At 44.2% G+C, this 24,690-nt stretch overlaps 1 protein-coding gene across 1 annotated transcript; it reads left to right on the forward strand.

Moving 5' to 3' along the window:
• Positions 1 to 1,052: 1,052 nt before the first annotated feature.
• On the forward strand, positions 1,053 to 21,971 carry AXDND1 (axonemal dynein light chain domain containing 1). The gene is given in 26 exon segments (XM_054384532.1): positions 1,053 to 1,110; positions 1,902 to 2,074; positions 2,555 to 2,655; positions 3,265 to 3,381; positions 3,747 to 3,787; positions 3,790 to 3,841; positions 4,959 to 5,015; positions 5,137 to 5,242; positions 5,909 to 6,030; positions 6,524 to 6,664; positions 7,097 to 7,198; positions 7,775 to 7,849; positions 7,851 to 7,893; positions 8,481 to 8,582; positions 9,115 to 9,302; positions 10,148 to 10,211; positions 10,661 to 10,895; positions 14,780 to 14,877; positions 14,879 to 15,006; positions 15,946 to 16,039; positions 17,341 to 17,451; positions 18,303 to 18,413; positions 18,790 to 18,944; positions 21,000 to 21,092; positions 21,094 to 21,149; positions 21,877 to 21,971. Coding segments are annotated over 26 exon segments (2,718 nt in total).
• The last annotated feature ends 2,719 nt before the right edge of the window (positions 21,972 to 24,690 follow it).

The raw sequence follows: 24,690 nt of genomic DNA on the forward strand, positions 1-24,690 counted from the left end.
CTAAGAAGGGGCTTTGAGGTTTCATTGGCCACCTCATCTCTGTATAAAGAGGATGTCTTTGGAAGTGCTGGCGAGGAACACAGAAGGGGTTGATAGCTCTTGGAACAGACTGGAGTTTCTAATCTCTCCCAACTTAATGCATATTAAATTACAGCAACAGCCAAACATGTGGGTGACTTTTGCCTTTATTTTGGGCCTGAAAAGGGTTTGTGTGCCAAGAACTTAATGTGATATTTTCCAGCTGTGTACTACATGCTATAAAGTCTTGTCTGTGTCCTTAAACTGCAGCTGCCACAGAACAGTGCCATTAATCTTCCCATCCTTTCTGGCAGGAATATTTTGTCCTGCCAAACAGAGCTGTTTAAGGGGGGCAAAAAGTTTTCTTTTGTCAGAAGTTTGTAGCAAACCTTTGCACTTTCTTTCCAAGAAGAAAGCAAGGCAAACTACCTGGCAAGAGTCCTTCTAGATTATACCTACACCCACAAACATGTATCTGAAGGCAAAGGAATGTAGTTAACCTAATTGGAAACCACAGTCCATGAGGACACAGCTGATAAGGAGGCCAAAAAGCTCTAATGCCAAGAGCACTTCATGAAGAGCAATATATTTTGGCCAAGGCTAGAGGCAGGGGGAGAGGAGGAAGTCTTTAGATGACAATTCGTAGATGTTATGAAACTAATGGAAATAGGGTTTTTTTAATTAGTGAATTAGTAGGTAGTGGTAAGAAGAAAAAGTGGTAATATTAATAACTGGAGACAAACACAGTTAAATCTCTGGCACAGCTAGATGTATAAAAGCAGCAATTGTTGTTAATGCAGTTTGTAGGTGGGGGAAAAAACAAGCCACCCCCATGGAGGATGTAGCAAAACATGAGGATGTAGCTTCTTCCAAACTGATGTACCCAGTTATCAGGCAAGTGGGTTATTTTGGACAATAAATCATAACAAAATAAGTTGTCAACACTCTGAAGTATAAATGAGGGTTGAATTCTCCTTCTAGATAATTTGTTATTTGCAAATTTCTGTGGATAAGCATTCAAATAAAGGTTCACCATGCTTACAACTGGAGCACCAGTTCCTGGACCCAAAGCTGATGGAAGGAAATGCAGCAGTAACTCACGAGCAGGCTGGGTCAGCAAGGATCAGGCTTGGAGGTTGCAGGTTTTGTACAGCTGGCTCTCTGTCATTTCAGCTGCCCTCTAGCAGCGGGATCCATCCTTCCTGCTGCCCTCTAGCAGCGGGATCCATCCTTCCAGCTGCCCTCTAGCAGCGGGATCCATCCTTCCAGCTGCCCTCTAGCAGCGGGATCCATCCTTCCAGCTGCCCTCTAGCAGCGGGATCCATCCTTCCAGCTGCCCTCTAGCAGCGGGATCCATCCTTCCAGCTGCCCTCTAGCAGCGGGATCCATCCTTCCAGCTGCCCTCTAGCAGCGGGATCCATCCTTCCAGCTGCCCTCTAGCAGCGGGATCCATCCTTCCAGCTGCCCTCTAGCAGCGGGATCCTTCTCTGCATTAAGTTCTGTCTTTATTAGACAAGTTCTGATATTTTAGGGCATTCATATCTTTACAGAAAGTCAACTGCTGGCAGTCTGTAAGAGGGGAATTTACATGCAGATTTTCATTGTTTAAAGCATCCCTTGGTGTCAGCTTGGCACAATTGTTTGACCCGCACTTTATCTCCCATAGACAGAAGGTAATTGTTGTAGGCTTCACTGAAGATCTAACGACTACTAAAACTGGGGTTAGCTGCCTGTGTTTCAGCCTGAGTTGATCCCGCTTTAGGGTAAGGGAGTGAACATCTTGTCATGGTTTCTTTCAGCACGATATTGTAGCATGGTTTTGCTTTCTGTTTCACCAGCAGAATAAATGCTGTTGAAATGGTTCTGACATGCTATTTTTCCAGAGATCCTTAGCCTGAGGGGTACCTCAAAGGTGCTTGACCACATCAGGCCTGTTTTTTCTTCCCTGGAGCATAGTTTTGTTCCTGAAGAGGTTTTCCAAAGCCTGACCTGTGCCAGCAAGTTTCTCTACAACCCAGAGTCCCTTCAAAGCACCAAAACCTCAATGGGCTTCAGGGTGAGTATATCTTCATCTTCTGACTTTTTCTGTTCGGAATCATCATTTCACTCAGCTTGACAGGGTGCTGGGCCATCTGATTTAAACTGTACTGTTGCCTTGAAAGGTTGGACCAGAGATCCTTGAGGTTCCTTCCAATCTAGTATTCTATGATCTTTTTGCTGGGAGCACATGTCAGTTCCCTGGACTGAAGGAAAGTTTCCCAACCTCATATGACAACTCTATCTTTCATAATATCACTTTTCTGACCACACTATTTGGTGCAGATCCAAAGTACTGCTTTCCAGTCCCTGCAAAACGTTCTTGTACCCCGGTGCTGCTGTGAAGCCATTGCTGAAGCTGTTTTGTCTACACCAGTTTCTTTAGCTCCAAGACAGCAATAATGATGTGGAGCTTGTTTAAGATAGCCACCTTGACCTTTCCCTCCCCCTTGGAATGTTTGCTGGTAAGAAGCGATAGCCACGTGTGCCTTGTCTGCAGGGCTGCCTGCAAACCCCAGATTGGCTTTAGCATTATCCTCATCATCAGACCACGTTCAGGCACCTGACACACCACCCTGCCAGTTTGACAGGCTCTGGAAGGTAAGCAAAGAAGGGATAAGAAGGATGGAAGGATATTGGGAACACAGAGCTAGAGCTCTCTCTTGGCCTTTCTTATGAAAGGTGGCTACGCTGCCTGAAGTGGCTGGATGAATGGACAGGCTGTCAGGTCCCAGTTTGGGCTGGTGAGATCTGAGGGAAAGATGTTTTGGGAATAATAAATAAAAGGCTTGCTAAATAAACAGTTCTTGGAACCATCCTTCCAAGGGATGCCAGGCTCTCAGGGATGCTCTGTGATGAACGATTAAGAAAGGCAGCTCTTCTGGCTTTAATGGACTTAGCAGGGAAGAGCTTTACCCTTCCCTGTAAATAAGCGACACTTAACAGTGGTAAGGAGTGAAAAACACTTTGCTCTTTATTGGATGTTAGGTATGTATGTGACAGGGATTGGCAACAGGCATGAAAAAATGAATAGGCAACACCAGGTTGATCTGCCTAAAAAACATTCTCTCATCTGTTTTTTTCTGGCCCAGGGGAAGGAGTCCCCTGGCTGTAAGCTGAGCAGCACAAACTCATGCATGGTTTAGGCCAGCAGTAAGCGAAGAGCAGGCTGTCTGTAGGGTGGGTTGCTGAACAACATCTCTGTTTCAGGGATATCTCTTACTTGTGTAATATTGCAACTGGCCAAGAAGCTAAGAAAGCAATGACTGGCAGAAGCTCTTTTTCTGAGGGTTGTCATGACCAGCAGGGGAGCCATGGTACAGTCCCACACAATCTTCTGTGAGTTCAGGTGGCTTTCTGTCTGTCACTAACTGGAAGAAGGGAGGTCCTCATACATGTCCTCACTTTACCTTGATCCAAAACCTCATCAAATCTTTCTTGCAGCTCCAGTCCCCCAGCTCCCCTGCTGCAGTTTGCTGTTAGTTGTTTTACTCTGCTGTTGAGTGTAGATTGTTTCTGTCAGGCTCTGCATGTGTGGAGCAGAAAAGGGAAAAGCAGCATGAAGGGCCACTACATGAGCCTCACTCTCCTGGCTGCCAAACCAGTGTCCTCTTTGGGAAGAAACTGGGAGTTTGTGCATGTATTTTTATGTTGGTGTCTTTTTATGCTGATGTTTCATGCTCCCTCTCTTTCTGTCCCTAGAGAGCAAGCCTAGGAGACAGTCTGGATCCCAAAAATTTTATGTTGTGGAGAACAGGAGAGTTTTGTCCTTGAAGTACTTCGATGAGTGAGTGACTTTTGTTCTGCAAGGGTTTGTTCTCAGTCGTTTAGAGAGGGGGTGGGATCAAGTGATGAGGAGCTGAGGACACTGCCCAGTACACCTCTTCCTGTTGGGAATGGGAGAGTATCAAAGTGGTGGCTCTGCAAATCCCACACTAACGAGCAGGCCATAATTAACCCTGCAGAGCAAGGTGAACCTTCGCTTCGTTGTCCCTGTTGCTGTGAGGTGGCTAGCAAAAGTAATGTAAAATGTACTCTAGGACTGCTCCTTGAGAACATTCAGTGGTTGGACATGAATATAGAACCTGAAATCTGATTCAATTCCTTGAGGCAACTTTTAGAAGCACTTTGGTGCTTCAAAAAATTTTTGATTAGTTTCACTGTTTCTCTTTTAGAACTGCTTTCTGCCATGAGGCTGGGCAGGCTCTGGGTAGCTCTCAGTTTCACTTTAGACCTACTAGCATTTTAATCTGACCACTCTGGGGTGGATTTATGTTTTGTGGTTTTTTTGGTTTTTTTTTTTTTTTTTTTTTTTTTGTTTGTTTTTATGTTTGTTTTTATGGTTTTTATATTTATTTATTTGAATTTTGTAGTTGTTCAGGCTGTGAGTTTTGAATTGAGTTTGCCAAGCCTTGCTCAAAAAAAAAGACTACTGAGACTTTGTCATTGTTCAGAGATTAAAATACTAAGATTAGCAGTGAAATCCTCCCAGCTTCTTTGCCAACATGATGTAACAAAGCATTATCTTATGTCAGTGGTCTCCTGTGATCAGCCTCTGAGTGGGTGTGATGCTGGATACGTGATGCCTTTCTGACCCCACCAATATCTTTTAAAGCAGTTGGTCACTTCTTATCTAAGGATCATGAGAGGTCTTAAAGGGAGAAGGTTCCTACAAGACTTCTCTTGTTAGCCGCAAGAAGGAAATCCAGCTGGGGGAACAGCAGCAGGATGTCCAATTCTCACACCAGGCTTTGGAAGCTCCCACTGAAGAGCAGCCCTGTTAGACCTTCTTTGCCTTTCTAACCTTCATAAGGACAAAAAGGTTGAAGGAGAGAGCAGGATGCCTGAGTTACCACTGGAAGGACTGTTTTGTAATCAAGTTCTAACGTTGGTGTGTGTTTCAGTAAATAAACCACACTGCTTGAGGACCATGAAAAGCAGCTAAGACTGTTCCCATCCACGTAAGTACAACTCCACACAAAGCTCTTGCTGGGGAAAGAAAACACAAACCAGCTGTTTGAATTTAATTTCCTGAAAAATTATCATAATATGCTGTACAGAAGAATGTCTCTGGTCTGTCAGGAAACCTTCTGGGAGGTTAGAGGTCATCCAGCTGATGGAGATGATGGACAGCATGTTGGAAAAAGCTGGAGCAGACAAGCTAATCAGAATAACAGGACCTGCACAGGTGGATAACTTGCTTGTACCCAGAAAAAGAACATACTGTTTTCTTTAGTGTTTATCCCTGCTCTGCTTAAGGTGTCTGCTAGAAGGTAGTTTCTACCAGCCCTGTAACAATCAGAGGTTTCCTCTCCTGAGCTTCTCTTCATCTTTGATCCACGAAGAGTTATCTAGTTGGTGCAGGAAGTTACATTTCTGGCAAAAATGACAGGAAGGAATGCCTCTGGCAGTATTACTGTGGAAGAATGAAGGCCATAGCTGCCTCATCACTTTATTGGAGGTAGCCTGCTGTGTTACAAAATGGGCCATTGCAGACCTTCATACGCCTGATAAAGATGTGTCAAAGAACATCTGTACCTTGCTTTGCTTTATTTTCTGTCATTCTTCCATGGTGATGGGGAAGGATTGCTGAAAAGTGTAGAGCAGGAACTCCAGCTGGAGTTAGCAGAGAAGCTCCCATGGATGTTGACAAGAGTGTAGTGAAGATATTGCATAACGTTTTAAAAAATAAACCTAAATGCATTCAGGGCAGCTCTTGCCCTTCCCCTTTCTACTTTTGATAGTGTTTTGTTCTCAAAAGGAAACCTGCTTCAGAAAAAAGGAGGCGTCTGTACCAACGGAGCAGGCTGGCCAGGCTTCTCAAGGCTGTAAGCTTTCTTGCCTGTTTTGCCAGCTGCACAACATGCTGGAGCTGGTGAAGTCGGAGCAGAACATCTACAATATTGTTTTCCATAAGCTGATTAGGCAGGTCAGCATGGACTGTGTGGAGAGAGGACAGCTCCTTTCAAAGCTCAGGTCATCATTAACCCATCCTTAATCCCCCTCTTGATTTGTGGCTGTGGACTCTCAAGAGCAGCACTAGCTGTTGCAGGTTGTTCCTGATGTCTGTGCCCAGCAAAGTTAGCCTGTAATGACGGGCCTGGTGTGAGAGCTGAAGCAAGGAATTAACTTTGATTTCCCCACCTAGTTAACAAGCTGGGCTAATGAGCCTCTCTTAGGTAACTTGAAGCTGGAAGTCAGTGTCACTGTCAAGACACTTGACAGTGTGGGAGTCTTATTGGCGTGACAGCCAATGGAAGTTCTCACAGGTAGTGTAGCTGCTGCTGCCCTCAGAGCCAGATTACCACTTCATAGCAATTAAATTGTTCCAGAACGCTTGAAATCCCCAGGTCAAACCCTGCAGAGATTGCCTCCTAGATAGCTTCCTGTGCAGTGTCAGGAAAGGGTTTTCAGATGGCATAAGAGACATCTGCACTTTTAGGTACATTGTTCAATCCTTTTACTGCAGGCAGGGGTACGTGCGCCTCATGGAGCGGATTCCTGAACAAATGAAGGCCCTCTACAAAACAGTGATGGCACAGCAGCTGGTCGACAGGCACATTACAGAAGAGCTACTCTATTTCAAAGACTCTGTGGGACAGCTGGCCAGGTCTGAATCCTGCCTGATCCTAAGAAATTATCTTTGTGCCATAGGCTTAGTCCATTGGTTATTGTTCAGTTCTCTAATCCTCGTCTCCTAGGAGCAGGAAGATAGGGTTATGATTTGAAGCAAAGCTACAGAAACCACACTTGAGCCTTCTCACACTCTCACTGCACCCTCTCAGTGCCAAATAATGTCAAAACCACCTTCTTTCCTTAGCATACTGTAGGGCCATTGATGGGGAACTGCACAGAAGGAGTGTTGGAGCAACATGTGTGCATGGGAAGAGGAGGTCTTCAAGATGCCTTTCTCCTCTACAATGAGATGATTGTGCTAGAGACAGAGCTCTGCATGATGAGGACACCAGTTTGTGCTTGCCAAAGTAGAGACGTTTAGGTTGGGCGAAGTTGCACGAAGACTGTTCCTTGCTCTTTCAGTGAGCTGCGTGAGGTACAACAAACATGACCACAAGGTGACCAAAAAAGCAGGAAAAGCTGAAGAGGAGCTATCTGCAGCCTTGCAGGAGGAGGAGGTGAATGTCAAGTAAGTTGCTTTCAAAGCTGAGGTGGAGAGGTTTCTGCAGTGTGCTGGTATCGTTCTCTTAGAGATTGGAAGGAGAAGTGAGGACTGGTTTCCTTCTGGGAAAACATTTCTAGTTTAAGTCATGAAGGTTGCATTGGTTGCTCAGGTACTGGCATTCCCCTTTTCTTCATCCCTCATTCACAGCCAAGGAGTCTGCAGCTCTGAACTTCTAAGGGCTCTGTGAACATCCTCAGATACCCAAGAAACCAGGGATCTAGGTGGCTGGTATTGCAATAGTGAGAGAGTAGGCACACAGATTTCCTTACAGGAATCTTGTGTCACATAGAAAACAGCTCACCTAGTCCCAGCAGAGATCTGCATTCATGCTAATTGGAAACTTGCAATGGGAGCACCACCAGAAGGGTGTTGTAGGAACTCAGGGAAAAGGACCTGTGGATTTACAGACTGTGTGGGACATGACTGAGGAAGGACAAAGAAAGAGGAAATATCTAAGACAAGTTGTAGGAATTGGGAGAAAGACAGGTGAATGTGAAGGAGAATCACAGGTGCACGTATTCCATTCTCTTTCCCTTCCAGCCTTTTAGAAGAGTTTTGGGAGTTATATGAGCTCCAGAGAAGATGACTGGAAGAGCAAATTCTGCTGGTAGCCCAAGAGAGACATTTGGAGCTCAGCTGCCTATGATCTGGCTCTGAAGGTAGGTGCAGGAGATCAGTTGTATGTTGCAAGGTATGAAGTATCATAGCTAGCAGTCTTGTTCCAAGGGCAGATTTCATCCCAGAGAACATTTTTTTATCAATACAATTGGGTAGTAACACATCTCATATCTGCCCTGGCCTCATTACCTGAGCTCTGCTGTGTTTTGCAGGTATGTTTTTTTAAACAGAAACCAGTTAATTTACACACATTTTTGGTATGGATCTCCAGATTCTATGCAGGAAGAACTTCTGTGAAGTTAGCATTTCCATTAAGAGATGATAGGGTCAACTAAAAAGCTTCCTATTCCTCATAGTTTAGACTATTCCTCACAAAATATCAGTATTGGTTAATTCTGTGCTTCTTTATGTTATTTCCCTTGTTTGTGATCTCCTGTTTTATCCCATTCAAATTTAAAATCTATTAGCAGAATTTCTGAGACTCTGGGAGATCAGAGATTTAATTGTAGGGAAGTTGGGTTCACCTGCTTGAGTTTTGTTTCACTGATGGCAGAGCTCCTGTGTTACTGTCAGATGCCTCTTCTCTCAGAAGAAAACAGGGCAAATAATAACTTTTTTTTTTTTTCAGATAATAGACAGAGACCAGCTCACGTTATTTCACAGGCTCCGTGTTAGTGGAATGACAGTGACCAGAATTCTCAAGCATTTCATAGTCCTCTTGCCCTCCAAGGTAGGAGCCTACCTGTGATGGGAGCTGTCCAAAGTGTGTGCACGCATGGTTTGTGTAACTTCATGGTTCTCAGTAAAGCATTTGGTTTTGTTATTACAACTTTCAAATATTAATCTAGTCTCAAACAAACATGAAAGTATTAAGAGTTCATTCTGCTTCTCTTCTTCTTTAACCCCTCCTCTTTTCTCTATCATAAACTTCCCTTTTTTTTCCCCTGTTTCATTTTTGTTGCTTTTTCCTTCTCTCCCTGTTTCTTCTTTCTCTCTATTCCTTCTTCATGAAATCAAAACACAGGTATAGCCTCACAGGTATGGGGTTGCATGGTCTCTCAGGAGCATAGAAGCAATGGGGAGCTGAGCACTCAGTTCTGGCATGCCCAGGGAGGGTGAGGCACTCTAGTCCTGTCTCAAAGGGTTTGTGGGGGTTGTGCTGTGGAATTGCAGACATTTCCCTGATCTCTGATATGTGCGTATCTTAAAATAGCTGGGGCAGAGGGAGAATTCCTCCCACTCAGATCCAATAATCACAACAGTCCCTTTTCCCACCCTTATGTCCAACAGGAGACCTGGCTGATCTGCAGGAAGAGACTGAGCAGTTCAGGGAGAAGCTGGGTCATGTTGGAGCAGAAATAGAGCACTCTGAGGAGGCCAGCCAGGGAAAACTGCAAATTGCCTGCAACAGCCTCAACAAGTGGTTTCAGTTCTTCCACAGCAGTGACTTGTGAGTGGCCCAGGGGGAATGGGGGTGGCAGTCAGCTCCCTCAACCTTTGCCACATGACAACAGATCTCACTAGCCTGCTTCAAAGCTTACACAGACTTTCAGGTGCAGCGAGGCTTGGTGTAATTTGTGTGTCCCTCATTGCTCTACTTTTCTGTTTGACACACATTTTGCTAATCATATCCCTAACAACGAGGAGAAGCTGTGGGTTTGTGGTTGAATTCAGTGGAATTCAGGAGGATTGTACCCTCCTCCTGTGAACCAGTGCTCTTTTTGCAGCTGTCACTGCTGTAGCAGAATTCTTCTCTTTGTTTTGGTTCATTTTAACTTGAGTGCACATGCCTTGATGCTTCAACAGAGCATTCAGTTCTTTCATGTACAGATGAAAAATGAGGCTCTGAGAGACACAAAGTTTCCAAAGTAATTTGGTATGCTAAGGTATTTTGCAGGGTTTTTATTATTTCATTGTCATGTTAAATAAAAGCACAGAATGCAGAAATGCATACATTGTGTGCATTAACAAGAGACACCACTTTGTAGATTCCAGTCATGGAGTTATTGTCTGAATTTTCAACGTGTGCTTGAATTTGTTTTTCATCTTTGCTGGAAGTGACGTTTTCATGTCACCCAGTGTTTGTGCTACGTTGAGTGGGAGAGGGAAAAAATCCCTGGTTGAGTAGGGCCTGTGGGTTTCAATTCTGTTTCAATTCACAGTGAGTATCACGAAATTTTGACATTAAACAAGTGATACTGTGATGTCTGGAGTATGTCTTGACTCTTGGTTTTACACTGGCTACTAAAGAAGTTTTTTCTGCCAGCTCTCATCCCTTGTTCCCCTCTGCTTTAGCTCCTCTCCCATGGGTGGAAAGCTACTGGATGAAATCCTGCAAGATGTCAAGAACTTGATAAATGTAACACTTTGGGGGGTTGAACACATTATTGAGTTGTATCTGTGCAGCGAGTTTCCCTGTGTTAGTTGAGCCCCATTGAGCATCTATGGCTATAACAAATGTGAATGAAAACACATCAGCTCAACCTTGTGTGCTGAAGCTTAAGAGGAGTCTCCACATGAGAAGTTATAATTGAGCAATACCACGATTCAGCCAGTGCATTAAACTTAGTTGTGCATTTGAACACTCTGACTGACAGCTCTGGTGACTGATAGATGATATTAATTCTTAGAAGCCCTCAGAACTGTCACTAATAGGTTCCAAATTTACTGTGCTTATCTACTCACAGTGACACCTTTATGCTCACTGATTCCTCAAGCTTCTCTTACCTGATTTCCATCACCTTTCTGTCTCAACCCAAGGGATGGCACAACTTTTGGGGGTACAGAAGCTTGCTACTTTTCTTTCAGATGCTGAAAGAAGACTTGGAGCAGTATGGAGCGGAGGTGCTCCTAGGAAAGATGGAAAGTCTGAGGAGTGTTGCCAGCCTGCAGGAGCACTGGATGGAGCTGGGACAAACAGTGCTGAACTGACACCAGAACTTTGCTGGAGCACTGCCTCTGCGGCATGCTGCCCTGGAAGAAGTAAACCAAAGGGCATGTGAGCTCTACCAGCAATACAATATAAGGATAAGTGGGAATAATGGTAAGGAATGATCAGTTCTGCAGCTACAAAATCACAGAATGGTGGGGGTTGGAAGTGAACTGCGGAGGTCATCCAGTCCAACCCCCCTGCTAAAGCAGGTTTGCCTAGATCAGGATTGCATCCAGACAGGTTTTGAAAGTATCCAGCGAAGGAGACTCGGCAGCCTCTCTGGGCAGCCTGTTCCAGTGCTCTGGCACCCTCAAAGTTTGCCCTTATGTTTAAGTGAAACTTTGTGTCCTAGTTTGTGCCCATTGCCCCTTGTCCTATTGCTGGGCACCAATGAAAAGAGCCCAGCCCCAACCTCTTGACCTCCTTCCTTTAGATTTTTGTATGTATTAATAAGATGCTTTCTCAGCCTGCTCTTCTCCAGGCTAAACAGCCCCAGGTATCAGCCTTTCCTCATAAGAGAGATGATCCAGTCTCCTAATTGCATTGTGGCTCTCCCTTGCACTCTCTCCAGTAGTTCTTTGTCTCTTGAACTGGGGAGCCTAGAACTGGACATAGTATTCCACATGTGACCTCACCAGGGTAGAGCGGAGTGGGAAGAGAACCTCTCTTGACCTGATGGCTACCCTCTTGTTGATGTACCCCAGAATACCACTGGCCTTCTTGGCCACGAGGGCACATTGTTTGCTTGTGGTGAGCTGGTTCACCACCACTCTCAGGTCCCTTACAGAGCTGCTGGAAGTAGGTCAACCCCTAAACTGTACTGGTGCAGGGGGTTATTCCTCCCTAGTTGCAGGACTCTATGCTTGCCCTCGTTGTACTTCATGATGTTCATCTCTGCCCAGGTCTTCAGCCTGTCCAAGCCTCGCTGAAGAGCAGCACAGCCTGACAAGGGAGTAAGCTCAGTTCAGTCTTTCCTTGGGGATACCAGGAAGGTAACAGGTAATGAGGAAACACTTAACATAATTTGTCCTGACCTTTTCCAACGCTAATGTCTGACCCTCAGATGTGTGCTGGGAATCAAGGTCATTCGAGGGATAAACTCCAAGAAGCTGGATTCTCAATCACATAAAAAATATCTGAGGTTTTCAGTGTGATAGAGCGGAAAGAACAGGCCATGCAGACAGGACACAGGGAAAATGTGTGACATGTTCAGAAGGACCATGGGTGGTTTGTGATTATGTGGATATTTATGGGAAAGAAAATCCATGTAAAAGGAAAGAATGGATGTTTAAAATGTAAAGTAAAACATCACTCTGAAGATAGTGGCATCCGGTTAACAGTCTCAGAGGGTAGTACTTTTTATTGCCTTATCACTAATGCAAAGTTATCTTAATCTAGATACTAAATTGTCCTGATAATAAAGTATGTAAATAAATGGTTTCTTTGCTGATATAAAGTTATCATGTCTTGTGTAAGATGACAAACAATTGTTGGGTAATTTGCAACTATCCTTCTCAACCTTTGCCTCTGCAAGAACTTTGCTCATTTCACAGGATCATGGGACGTTAGGGGTTAGAAGAGACCTCTGGAAATCATTGGGTTCAACCCCCCCTGCCAGAGCAGGACCATGGAATCTAGTGCAGGTCACACAGGAATGCATCCAGATGGGTCTTGAAAGTCTCGAGAGAAGGAGACTCCACAACCTCTCTGGGGAGCCTGTTCCAGTGCTCTGTGACCCTCCCAGTGAAGAAGTTCCTCCTCATGTTGAGGTGGAACCTCCTGTGCTGTAATTTATATCCATCACCCCTTGTCCTATCACAGGGATTTCTGTTTCATGATGGCTTTTTAAATTAATTTTATTTTCTTTTAGCTCGTGCTGTCAGAAACTGCTACTCATGTTTGCAAAGATGCTTCTCATGCTGTCATCTTATTCTTTCACTCATGGTTATCCTGTGCTTCTCCCCACGTTACTTCATGCTAAATGTTATATTTCAACCTACTAAAGAAGCTGAGATAGAAGGATAAATCTGTCTATCCTAAGAATAAGCTAAAGGACATAACTATTCCCCATAGTTCTTATTAGAAAGTAAGAGGGGGGAAAAAAAGGAGGAACAGGGCCATAACTGACCAGACAGCAGCTGGGCAAAAATTTGACAGCAGATTATCAGAAGCCTCAATAGTCATGGTCTGAACAAAGGGCAGAGCTCAGACATCTGATCCCAAGTTTCTTCAGCCAGTGAAGTCCAGATAAATGGATTTTAGCTGATTTTAGCTTATTTTCACAAAGGCTTTGGAAAGTGGACCATAGGAAAAACATTCTCTTGATCCATACAAGGCATTGTTTTTTGAACGTGTTGGGTTCATTTTTGCATTGCAACCTAATGGCTTTTCAGTAGAAAAGGTGTCCCTTCTCTTTGCATTGCATCTCTGGTAAGAAACAGTGAAAATAAAAGATACTATAAAGAACAGGTAAGAGACAATACTGAGAATGTGGTGATTTTGTCCTGTAAGACAATGGCACTCAGTTACCTGAAGTATTTATTATCTTCTAAGATCTGGCTACCTGATAGCAAGCAGCACGTGCCAGAAATACAAAGGGTTTGGCATTTGATAACAAGGATCACAGATGCAGGGAAAACAATGAGATGGGAGATTGTTTTAGGCAAGAAACATAAGAAAGGCCTTATATGAAATCTGTAAGGATTGGCTTGATGTCTTTGTTTTTATTCAGTCTTTATGACTTCTTGCAGCTTTCACAGTGTATCTTCTTTGTAGGAATATGGTGGATTTGACTCTGTAACTAATTCACTTGAAATTAGATTGACCTATCCAGTGAGTTCCAGTTAGGTCTTATTTTTTGCTGTAGAACTTTATCAAGTTTATAAGATGAATGCAATGACATAGAATCACAGAATGTTAGGGGCTGGAAGGGACCTCGAGAGATCATCCAGTCCAACCCCTCTTCCAGAGCAGGATCATCTATACCAGATCAGATGGGTGTTGAATATCTCCAAAGAGGGAGATTCCACAACCTCCCTGGGCAGCCTGTTCCAGTATTCTGTCACCTAACAGCCTTCCCAAAGCAAGCCACAATTTAAAAAGGATTTAGAATACTGTGTAAGGTCTAACATGGTCAAACCACATCTAAGTGATCAGAAGTGACTGTTCTCCATCATCCCATGTCCCTTCTGGGACCCTGCTCTTAAGATGATGCTGCATGGCAGGGAAGCTTGAGTAATATTGTTCCTACTACTTCTGGTCTATAAAAACTGATGCCTGGCTGTGGAGACCCTATTGTGTGCTCCAAAAAGACTCCACTGTGGAGGGTAACTTCCTTCCTTTCTTACCAGTTTGGATATGCCCAAACTGTTTCACCTCTCCTAAACCAGGGGAGCTATTAACCAGTTCTATTCCACAGCTGTATGAAACTAATCCATGCATCAAAATCATGGAACTATTACCAAAATTGTCATCACCTCCATGTGTTTAACATGCCATCTTTACTACAAGATGTCATAGAGGCCAGAATCTCCAGGGCTTAAAGAAATCTTAAACATTGTATATTAATAGCAATCATTATTACGTTTCAAGCATATTCCCCAACAAACAGAGAACATCCATCAGCATGTGACAGATGAGTGAACAAACAAGCAGTTTGCTTCCTTGCCCAGGCATTTTTCACATCTGTGCATGCTGTATGACCTGCATCTTTGAAGAATTAAGTTGCAATTGCAAAGCTGTTCTAAGAAGAGTTTCATATCAAGCCTTTATGTAATGAGGCAGCTGAATCTCCAAGACAAGAAGGAAAGTTAGGGTTTCAAATCAAGCTAATTTTCTTTCAGGTCTCTTTGAATCAAGTGCTTACTGAACAGCTCATTCTTAGTCCTGAGTATAGCCAGTTCTCACACAGGCTGGGCATCCCTCTTTTGAGTTCAGCTTTGGTTTTCTTGGCTGAAAGAACTGTAATCAAAGGATTATATTTTCTTCCCCTGCAGGCACAGCCAGGTTTTTGGCAGCTTTGGTGAAGAGTATGGAAAACTGGTTATTCAAGGTACAAAAGCTGAAGCAAGATTCTGGCATGCAGGAAGCTGAGCTTGCAGGTATTTTATCTGAAGATTCCTGGGTGGCTGGCCAAGGTGGATGCAGTGATGGGCTATACAGGCTCCAGCCAGTTGCTTGAAGCTGAGGGTGATAAGAAGCCACGTTTCCCATCAAGACAGAGGTGTTAGTGGTGTCTGGGCTGGCCTTGTATGTTAAACTACACTTGTAATAAAAGAGAGATGTTCTTTTGTGGGAACCCTGGTACAGGAAACTGGCAATGGGATAAATGTGGCCAGCTGAAGTGTTAAAATGATTGGCAGCTGCCTTTAATTTGCTTTGATTTGGCAGTATCTGCGGAAACAGTTGGTGGCTTCAGTAGTGCTCCTGGAACACCACTGTCTCCCTCCGAACTGCCACCTGCTTTGGAAATCTTCACATTTGAAGAAAACCCAAAATACATGATTCATTTGCAGTCAGATTTGTGGGGGCATTTTCTCCCTCCTGGTCCACCCTTGTCTTTGGTAAATATCATCAGGAAAGAAATTACTTGCTGAGCACGTGCATAACAACGTGTGTGTAAAAAATTACTTGCAAATGCCAAACTCGCCCCCAGCTATAGCATTAATGATGCCTGTCTCATGTTTTCAGCATGTGTTGTACTAAGAGGTGGTGTTCCCCCTGAGCTGGCAAGCAAAAGGTGTCTTTGAGACAGAAGACCCTCAAATCTCTTTCCAGTACTTGAAGGGGCCTACAAGAATGCTGGGAAGGGACTTTTTACAACAGCTTGTAGCGATGAGAGAGGAATGGCTTTAAGCTTGAAGAGGGTAGATTTAGGAAGAGGGTAGATTTAGGAAGAAATTCTTTTCAGTGAGGGTGGTGAGACACTGGAACAGGTTGCCTTGGGAGGTTGTGGATACCCCCTCGCTGGAGGTGTCCAAAGCCAGGTTGGATGAGGCATTTAGCAGCCTGGTCTAGTGGAAGGTATTCCTGCCCCATGGTGGGTTGGGGGGGTTGGAATGGATGATATTTAAGGTCCACTTTGTGGATCTATTCATCTAGTGCACTAGAGGTCACCTTGTCTCTGGATTTGTTTGTTCTGGTTGTTTTTTTTTTTTCCCAGGGTGGTACCTAGAAAATTTTTTCAGATGATTCAGCAATGGGTTCTGTCCATGAATAATGAGGTTGAGATGAATGTTACGTGTCTTAATGAAAAAGTAAGTGCAAGCAGGTTAGGGATGAGAACGCTGTGTCTAGTATTCAACTTTATTTTCTGTCTGGCCAAGCCACAGCTGTGAGGAATGCTTCTTGCTGCTTCAACACCTTCTTTCCTGGTGGAGTTATGGCTTTCGTTCTCCAGCCAAAGGAGTGGATAATTACTCTAAAAATAGCTATAAGGTCTCCTATAGAGTGCATGAATGCAATTTTATCATTTCCTCTTCAGTAAGCATCTCCTCTGGAGTTGCATTGGTATTTCCTATTTCAGAGAGCTGTTGTGGCTGCTGGCTCCCTGTGGATTTACTTCTTTCTCCCAGTGTATTAGAGGCTATCATCACACATTTTTTAAAATGTTCTTTAAGTGTGATGTATGATTTTTTGTTTTGTTGTGGAATTCTAGAGAAGAGAAAGTGCCACATGGCTGGTAAGAAGCATATGATCCCAAACAAGAGCTGAGAAAAGGACAGATCCATGATGATAGGAGGAGAAGAAATGGCAGCAAGATGCCTAAGGGAAGTTTAGATTTAGAAACTTAACATTTCCCTTTTCGAGATACAAATATAAGGGCTTTCCTGTCAGATTTATTCCATGAGTTGCAGTAGATTCTCCTTTGGTTCAAAGCTTGTCAGAGCCATGTACATTCAGACCTGGGTAGTGTGTAGGAGTTCCTGGAGGCACTTGGTGCAAGATACCTTTATACAGATGCAGTTAAAACCTTTTGCAGCCAACTCACTCCCTGCCACCTCCTTGTTCTACACTTGGAGGTGAAGCACTTAATTGCTACCACTGTCTTCACCAGTGTTTAGTAGAGCTTTGAGGAATGCAAGAGGTAGACCTTTCCTGAAGCCCAAGGCTTCCTTGAGCACAGGGCAAATGGTGTCACTTCAAGAAACATGAGAAGCTTCTCCACAGGGGTTGAAAATTCTTGTGACTCTGTTCTGCATTACCTTAGCAAGTGAAAAATTACCCCCTGGGATTTACACTAATTTCTCCCCACGTGAGCTGGGACAGTGGCTGTGACGGATGTTCTGCAATGGCCTCAGGAGGAGCTTGTTGAAGGAATTAATTGGTGGGAGTGATTAGCCAGCAAGAGAGGGCATGTCTGAGAGCCTGAAGTATGTCTCCTTTTTACTTTGTAGGGTGAGTATGGAAAGGTCCAGGTAGATTCCCTGGAACATATAAAGACAGAAAGGTGGAAATATTTGTCTGACTGAATGATAATCATAACAAATGGCAGCAACTAATTTTTTCTTCTGCTCAGTAATCCCTTGAATAATCATTTTCTGTTATGTCTTCCCAGACTGAGTGCTGTAATTGGATTCAAGCACATGGTCTTCTCTTCTCAGAGATCAAAGGCACTCTGATCTCTTTTCTGGATTTAGAAAAACTGAGAAACCTGTTTGGCTCAGAGGTGTGAATAGACTGCATTTACTGCTCCAGCTAGAACCAGTTGGAATGAAGGTCTGCTTGAAAACTTTTCCTTAAGGAAGTAGCTACAGTTCAAATCGAGAGAAGGCTTTTCATGGAGACCTGCATGCACTCCAAGTGGCAGTGAGGAACTATGAGGTGTTAGGGCTATAAACTGGTTAAAAATCAGTGTTTCTTTGCAAGGGCAGGTCTAAAGCAAAACCACACCTTCAGTGGAGCTTGGAGGTTTTACCTTACTGGTAGATTGGCTCCCTGTGGTGTGTGATAGCTTTTGCTTCACCCACTGGGATGGACTTCAGCTGTGGTCCTTGTGGCTGCTTTGCCCAGGAGATCAGACTGAACTTCCAGTTTAATTTCTCGTGTGCCTAGATGGCTGTCTGAGACCACCTGTGACAGTTAAATGTGTTGTATAGATGGTTGGCCTGGCAGTGGTCTACTTTCATACAACACAGGTGAAACCCAGATGATGAGGAAATGGATTTAGATTTATTGTCTTGAACGATTTGTGTCAGTTGTGAACTCAGCCCTCAAGCAAAGTGATACTGTTTGTGACTTTGTGTGCAGCCAGGACAGCTCACATGCTGTCTCTCCTTTTTCCCTTGCCCTGGCCCATACCAAGCAGGTGTGCCACAGTGTGTGCTGATAATGTAATGAGCAATAATTAGCATATTCATTTGTGATTTGAAATATATTCATACCTGGGACCCTCCTAGCTGGCTGAAGTCTAAGTCTAAATATGTGCAAAAGAAAATCAGAGACCAGTGAGCTTTCACTAGGTTATTTGGATGGACAAAAGGACTGTGCTACTCACCTGATCCTCATGGGGCCTTGCAGGAATTGCAACTGAAGCTGAAGCTTAAAGACATTTCTGCAGCTCAGGAAGAGGTTGAAGTTGAAGATGCCATCACTGGTAGGAAACCCATAGCAGAGGAAGAAACTTTAGAAGTAAAGGAAGAATTTTGTTATGCAGGTGACTTCAGTAGCTGCAATATGCTACTTTCCAGCAGGGCCTTTTCAGTTATTGCTTGGTGAACATACTGTAACACAGAATCATAGAGTTGTTTCAGTGGGAGAAGACCCCATGTCCAGCCACCAACATAAGAACACAATGCCTGTGAAACCATCTCCCAAACTGCCATGTCCACACCTTTCTTGAACACCTCCAGGGATGGTGACTCTACCACCTCCCTGGGCAGCCTGTTCCAATGCCTGACCACTCTTTCAGGAAAGAAATTTTTCCTAACCTCCCCTTGACTCTACAGCTGCCTTCAGTGCAGTAGGCTAGAGGTATCTCCTATTTCTTGTTCCTTTTCTTTCTCAGCAGCAGCCAGGTGCTGGTACAGATTATCTGACTGAGGACAATGAAGCTACTGCAGACATGATCAGATACATAGGACATGATTCCAATATCCACCTGAAGTCAGACATTGTGTCAGTGACAGGGGAATGTCTCTACCACACTAATGGCTTCTGCCTGTTGACAGATTTGGAGCTGGGTTTTAGCAGTCTACTCAAACTCTTTTATGAGACTCTTGTCAAACCTGCTGGGCAATGTAAGGTGTTGGTGTTCTCTCCAATTCTTCTCTCCTTGTAATTTTTGATAATCATTATCAGTTATCACAGCTGTAATTTGTCCTCCTGAACCATGGCCCTAGGACATTCATGAGACCTGTAAGAGGTGATGTGTGCAGTTTGAACCAGGACTATCTGCAGAGGCTAGGGTGGTGAAAATGGTTTGATACGGAGCTCATGAGGGGAGGTGAAGAGGGTTCAGAGATTCAAGGAGATCTTACAGCAATAGGGAAGCAACAAGTTCAGTTTGTTTTGACATCCTAGGTCCTTGTTTTCTCTGCTTGCCTTTGAGATGGTGCTCTTGGGTAAAAAACTTTTGCAGTCATTCCCTGGCCAGTCAGTCATCCAGAGTGGAGCCTGGAGGTACAGGAATTGTGGACATTAAGCAAACTGTCACTGAATGGTCTTACTCTTTAAGTGTGCTGCATTGCTGAGCGTGCTTGCCCTTCCTGCTTTAGAGAGAGCAGGCAGCTGGTGCAGAGTGAAGCAGGAGACACAGGAGTGTCTTCATGGACTGATTTGTTCTACAGAAATTAATCCCTGGAAATCACAGTTACCTTCCAAAGATTAGAGTAGGGTGCTTCCAACAGTTACTTTTATAGAAAAGCCTTACTTGTCTTCAGATGGAGAGAACTGACTTATGCTTCCTGGGCCATGTGAGGAGCTGTCCCTTTCTGTTCTCTGAACGTTGTTCTGTTGCTTTCCTTGCTCTCGGTTAGGCTGCAGCCATCTCCAATCTCTGTAACCCAGTGAATGCGCCAGCAACTCAAGACTATGAGCCAGTGAGTCTTCTATGTCTGAGCCAGAAAAGCATTTTAGTCTATTTTTAATGCCAAGATCAGTGTCTGAGGTAGCCGTTGATTTTTTTTTTTTGCACATTTTGCTGATCCTCAGCTCTTGTCTGTGATGTAACTGTGCACTGAGACAGCAGCACCAAACCAGGCACATGCTGCAGATCAAATGTGGCATTGGTGGTTTCACAATCACTTATAGAAGGTTTAGCTCTTCCCAGCTAGAGAGAGATGACTACCATGAAGGCATCAACTCCCATTTCTCAGAAAGGGTTTGAAGCCCTTGCAAGTGCAGCTCCTGTGAGTACTGGTCCTGTGCTGGAGGCATGAGTGGGACAGGGTTTCATCCCAGGCATTCATCCTATTCTGCTCTCTGATAAGGTTCTGCTTCATTCATATCTGTTGATTTAATTTGGGGTTTCCTTCTGTTCTGATTGTCCTGGGCCATTGGCTGTGATTTATGTTAGCTGAAGACATGATCCATGTCAGCTGTCCTTCATCTGTGTATAGATTTTCCATTTTGTGTACTCACGAGGTACATTGCAGAGGTACTCATAGTGGTTTTCTGCAAGACCTCTTAAGACTTCCAGACCTGCTAGCACTTGCAGGGTGCCATATGAATGCATCTGAGCACTTCCAGGGCCTGCTAGTGCCCATCAGCTTGGTGGGTACAGCCATGTAACGTGCTTAAAGTATGGGGCACACAACGAAGGGGCACTCAAATATCTCTGTGCAGAATCACATCAAGGTTTATGTTTGGAAATCACTTCCTCCATGCCTAAGCAGGCTTGGACACTCTGAGTTACGTTCCCTCTTACTAGTTTCATTTGTGAGCTTGCATTATTCAGGGTAAGACCATCTCATTAGCCTCGCAAATAGAATTGACTGAGCTCTTGTTTAACCTTGCACAATAAAGACCAACCTCTCACACTTTGCTAGAAAACCTGAGTTTTTGAAAACTAATTCAATTTGCAGGGTTTATGTAGATGTGCAGTGAAGTTCTTCACAGATCTTTCACCAAGGCCCTTCTCTGAAACCAGCAATGTGTTTTATAGGGTCAATATAGTCAATCCCAGTGAACACTAACTTCTAAATCTTTCTTTTTAGGCACCTGCCAGCAGCTGCTTAGACTTCAGATTTCAGCACTATCTTTGCTTCTGTGATTCAGAGAAACAGAGATCCATGCTCAAAATGCAGAGGAGAGATCTGAAGGTCTTGAAGAGAAGCTGGAAGAAGCCCTGGAGAGAATCAAAGAGCTAGAGTGAACTGGAGAAAGAGGGGAAAGTCATCCCAGAAGCAACACACAAAGAAGGGCAAGGTCAGGAGAATAATATTCTGAACCCTCTCCCCACTTCAGAAAGGGAAGCAACCTTTGAGGATACCTGATTCTTCTCCAGTTTAGTGCAGGACATTTTCCTCCTGGGCACAGCCTAGGGTTTTGTCTAAACTCTTTGTCAGAGACCAGGAAGGGAGGCTTTTAACATGATTCTGGATCATGGCATAAAGAACTGCTGAAGGTGGTCTGATTTTGAGAGAAATTTTTGTCTGACATACAACACAGTGTCGATGTCTATGAGATCACTGTAATTAACCCTTTCTTCCTTGTGAGAGTTCCCTGTTACAGTAAGATGATGATCTGATTTTGAGGTAGAAAATAAGTGATGTTCCATGTCCCTTCACTCTCAGAGGCCACAGACCTTCTACTTATAGCACAGGACACTCGTCTGCAGGAGTTGTTTGACTCCTGCTGACCTATTGATCTTGCCTATTTGGTGTGGCGTTGGGTACCTTTGGCTGCATGTTTGTTGTGGATGAAATCATTTCCTCTCTCAACTGGATCCAGGCAAAAACACAAGATGTGGGGGAGGAGAAAGAATGGAAGTTTTGTTTTGTTTTGTTTTGTTTTTTTCCCCCCATTAGCCCTTCAGTGTATCCTGTCTCTTTGATCTCAAAGCTAATATGTTCTTTAAGAATGTGATACCTTGGGCACCTTTTTACTCTGTGGTATTTTTGTTTGCTTCAGTTTGTTTTGTTTTTCTTTCAGAAAAAATATTTTCAAGAAAGAGTCTCAGAAGTTGGGTCCTGCTCAAGTCCCGAAGCTTCTATCTCTGGCCAGTCCAAATGATCCCAAAAAAGATAATATTAATGAGCAGCAATGCCTGAGTATTTTCTTATGTATCCATTCATAGTAGCATCTTGCCACCAACCTACTGCCTTACTCCTCATCCACTGCCCCAATATCTCTGTGCTATGTCAGCATGTATGCTGTTTTTCTAGATGGCTCTACCTCTTCCACATCTATGTTGCTTGTCTTCTACCTCCTCACACAGCTCTAATATTTTACATCTTGTTTCCTTTGTAACACCATTGCTACCTCCACTTTTTCCTACTCACGTCTCTCCTTTCCATGCATCTTCCCTCTCCCCTTGCCCTGTGCCCTGTGCTCCTGTTGTTTACCAATCTCTTCTTGCTGCTTTACCTCATTCTGCCTCATCCTTGTTGGATAATGCAGGTAAGTAGTTTGCACCTTTCCTCTCATGTCAAGGGTTGTGGGTTTTTTTTTCCTCAGTGCCATCATGATGGGTTCTGTATCTGATTCTCTTTTTCATCTCCTGGGCTTCAGGTGATCCAGTTACCATCTGACTGGTTAGGAAGAAATAGTACAGAACTGTAAGGACATATTTTTGTTGCTTTTAAAGTTTTGTCCTTCTTTCAGAAAGCACAAGCAGCCTGCAGCTGTGCAAGATCCTGAAGGCCTTTCTCAAATTGCTGCCACCAGAGAAGTGTCAGTAATCAGGGTCATGAAATTAAACTTCAGATGATGCCAGTTCAGTGGGATGCTCAGTGCACTGGGATGGGCATTTAAATACTCCAGCTCCCTTTGATTTCTGTGCTAGGCATCTGAGCCCCTTAGCTCCCCATCTGCAGTACCCCCACAACCTCAACAGGCCAAATTACCCAGTGAGGTGGCCACCAAGCATCAAAGTCTCTATCAAGTCTGCAACCTGGGGTAGTCTGTCTTAGTCATATAGCTCTGCAAGGCCAGCAAAGCTGCCTGGGTTTCGTGTGACTCTGTAGTTTGACCAAAGTCTCAGCTTGGAAGAGCAGGCAGTGAAACCATCAGGAATCACATCAGCTCAGACAACCCCTGCCAGCTCCCTCAAAGTAAATTCTATTTTGGGAGCATCATATATCACTAGTCCTGAAGTACATTTTTAAATGATGTTTTCTTTCTACAAGGTTTTTGAATATAATATCTCCTGAGGGTAGAAGGCCAAGTTTCTGCCAGCTCTGTGTATATAAAAGAGAGAAGATCCTGCAGGGACAAGATGTGCTCTTTGGAACTGAGGATGCTCTTAGCTATAATTTGCCTTTTCTGTGACTGCAGAAAAGTTCCATGTTTGAAAAAGCTGTGCCTGGCTTCTGCAGCTGTGAGTGCAGACAGACAACGTGTGTGCCCTGACATTGTGCCTTGTGTCTCTTGAGAATCATTCCTGAGCTAAGTGTTGTTCCTTTGAGGCATTATCTGTAGAGTTATTGGTCCTTGCTGGGACAAGAAATCTTGGTCTGGATGGATCACTTTACCCAGAGTTAGAAATGCAGCCGGAGATGTGTTCAGGGAAAGGACCATTTGCAGTTCACTCTGTGTAGGATTATGCCCTGTTGCCCTAGGTTGGGAAGCAGGACCCTGTTTCAGCAGCATGACAACCAACCAGAACCAGCCTTAAAGAGAAACTACTCATATTCACCAGTGGAAGACTACAGAGCTGTTCCACATCCCAGAGCTAGTTTTCCATGAGTATGTCACTACTGACATCTATCACAGCCACACAAGGAGGAGCCAGGGGCATTCTCCCACCCTCTCCTGAAGGGGTTCTAGTGGCAGAGTGATTTAGATGTGGGGTTCTACCTGGAGCTCAGATGCTCCTGTCATCACTGAGTAGTTCACAGGTGTGATTTTTTCCCACCTCCCAGCCACTTGTAAGGAGGCTGCTTTCCTGGGTGTCCTTGCTGTAGAAAGGATAGCAAGTACTTGTAAAGCAAGTGTTACAGGAGCACCAAGCTTTGAGAAGAGGCCTCCAGGGAGCTGAAAGGGCTGGTTAAACACAGAATACATGGCACTTAGTAGAACTGGGGCCCTTGTCAGTCACAGCAGTGTTATGCTATCATGACACAGCTGCACTTAAGAGCAGTATTACTGATGATATGTGCCAATGTGTGTGAGCTTTACCACCAGCTAACCAGCAGGAGTGAGTGGTTGGGCAATCTGTGCTATACACCTGCATGATGTGTGGGCAATTAAGTAAAGGGTCACAAAGTGCCCTCCATCGTAGCCACCACAAGCCACCAGCAGATGAATGTGGGTCCTGCAAATGGCTGTGTATGGAAGGCCTGTTTTGAAGCAAGAGGAGATGCTGCAGGTCAAGTAAAAGGGCAGGAACAGAGCTGGCATCTACCCAAAGGGCACCAAGATCAGAAAAACCAAGAGCAGTGATATTTCCTTTGATGGTGCCTCATATCACCACAGAATACCAGGTTGAAAGAGACCTCAAGGCACATCTGCTCCAAACCTTCTTGGCAAAAACATGATGTAGACAAGATGTCCCACTCCCCATCCAGCCAAATCTTAAAAGTGTCCAATGCTGGGGAAAATCTTTCTTGGGGAACATCTCTGCCAAGGGAAGAGATTGCAGTATCTGTAGGTTCAAATGGTCATTTCAAATAGCTTTTGGCAGGAAAAGCACATAGGAGTTGGGAGGATTACAGGAGTTTTGAGGATTCTCTCTGTTCTTTCCCTGTGTGTGGTGGCTACCAAGACAGCTGTAGCAGAAGTATTATTATTCTCAAAGCTCTCAGCT

This window comes from Indicator indicator, chromosome 10 (assembly GCF_027791375.1).
Source record: "Indicator indicator isolate 239-I01 chromosome 10, UM_Iind_1.1, whole genome shotgun sequence".
NCBI lineage: Eukaryota > Metazoa > Chordata > Aves > Piciformes > Indicatoridae > Indicator > Indicator indicator.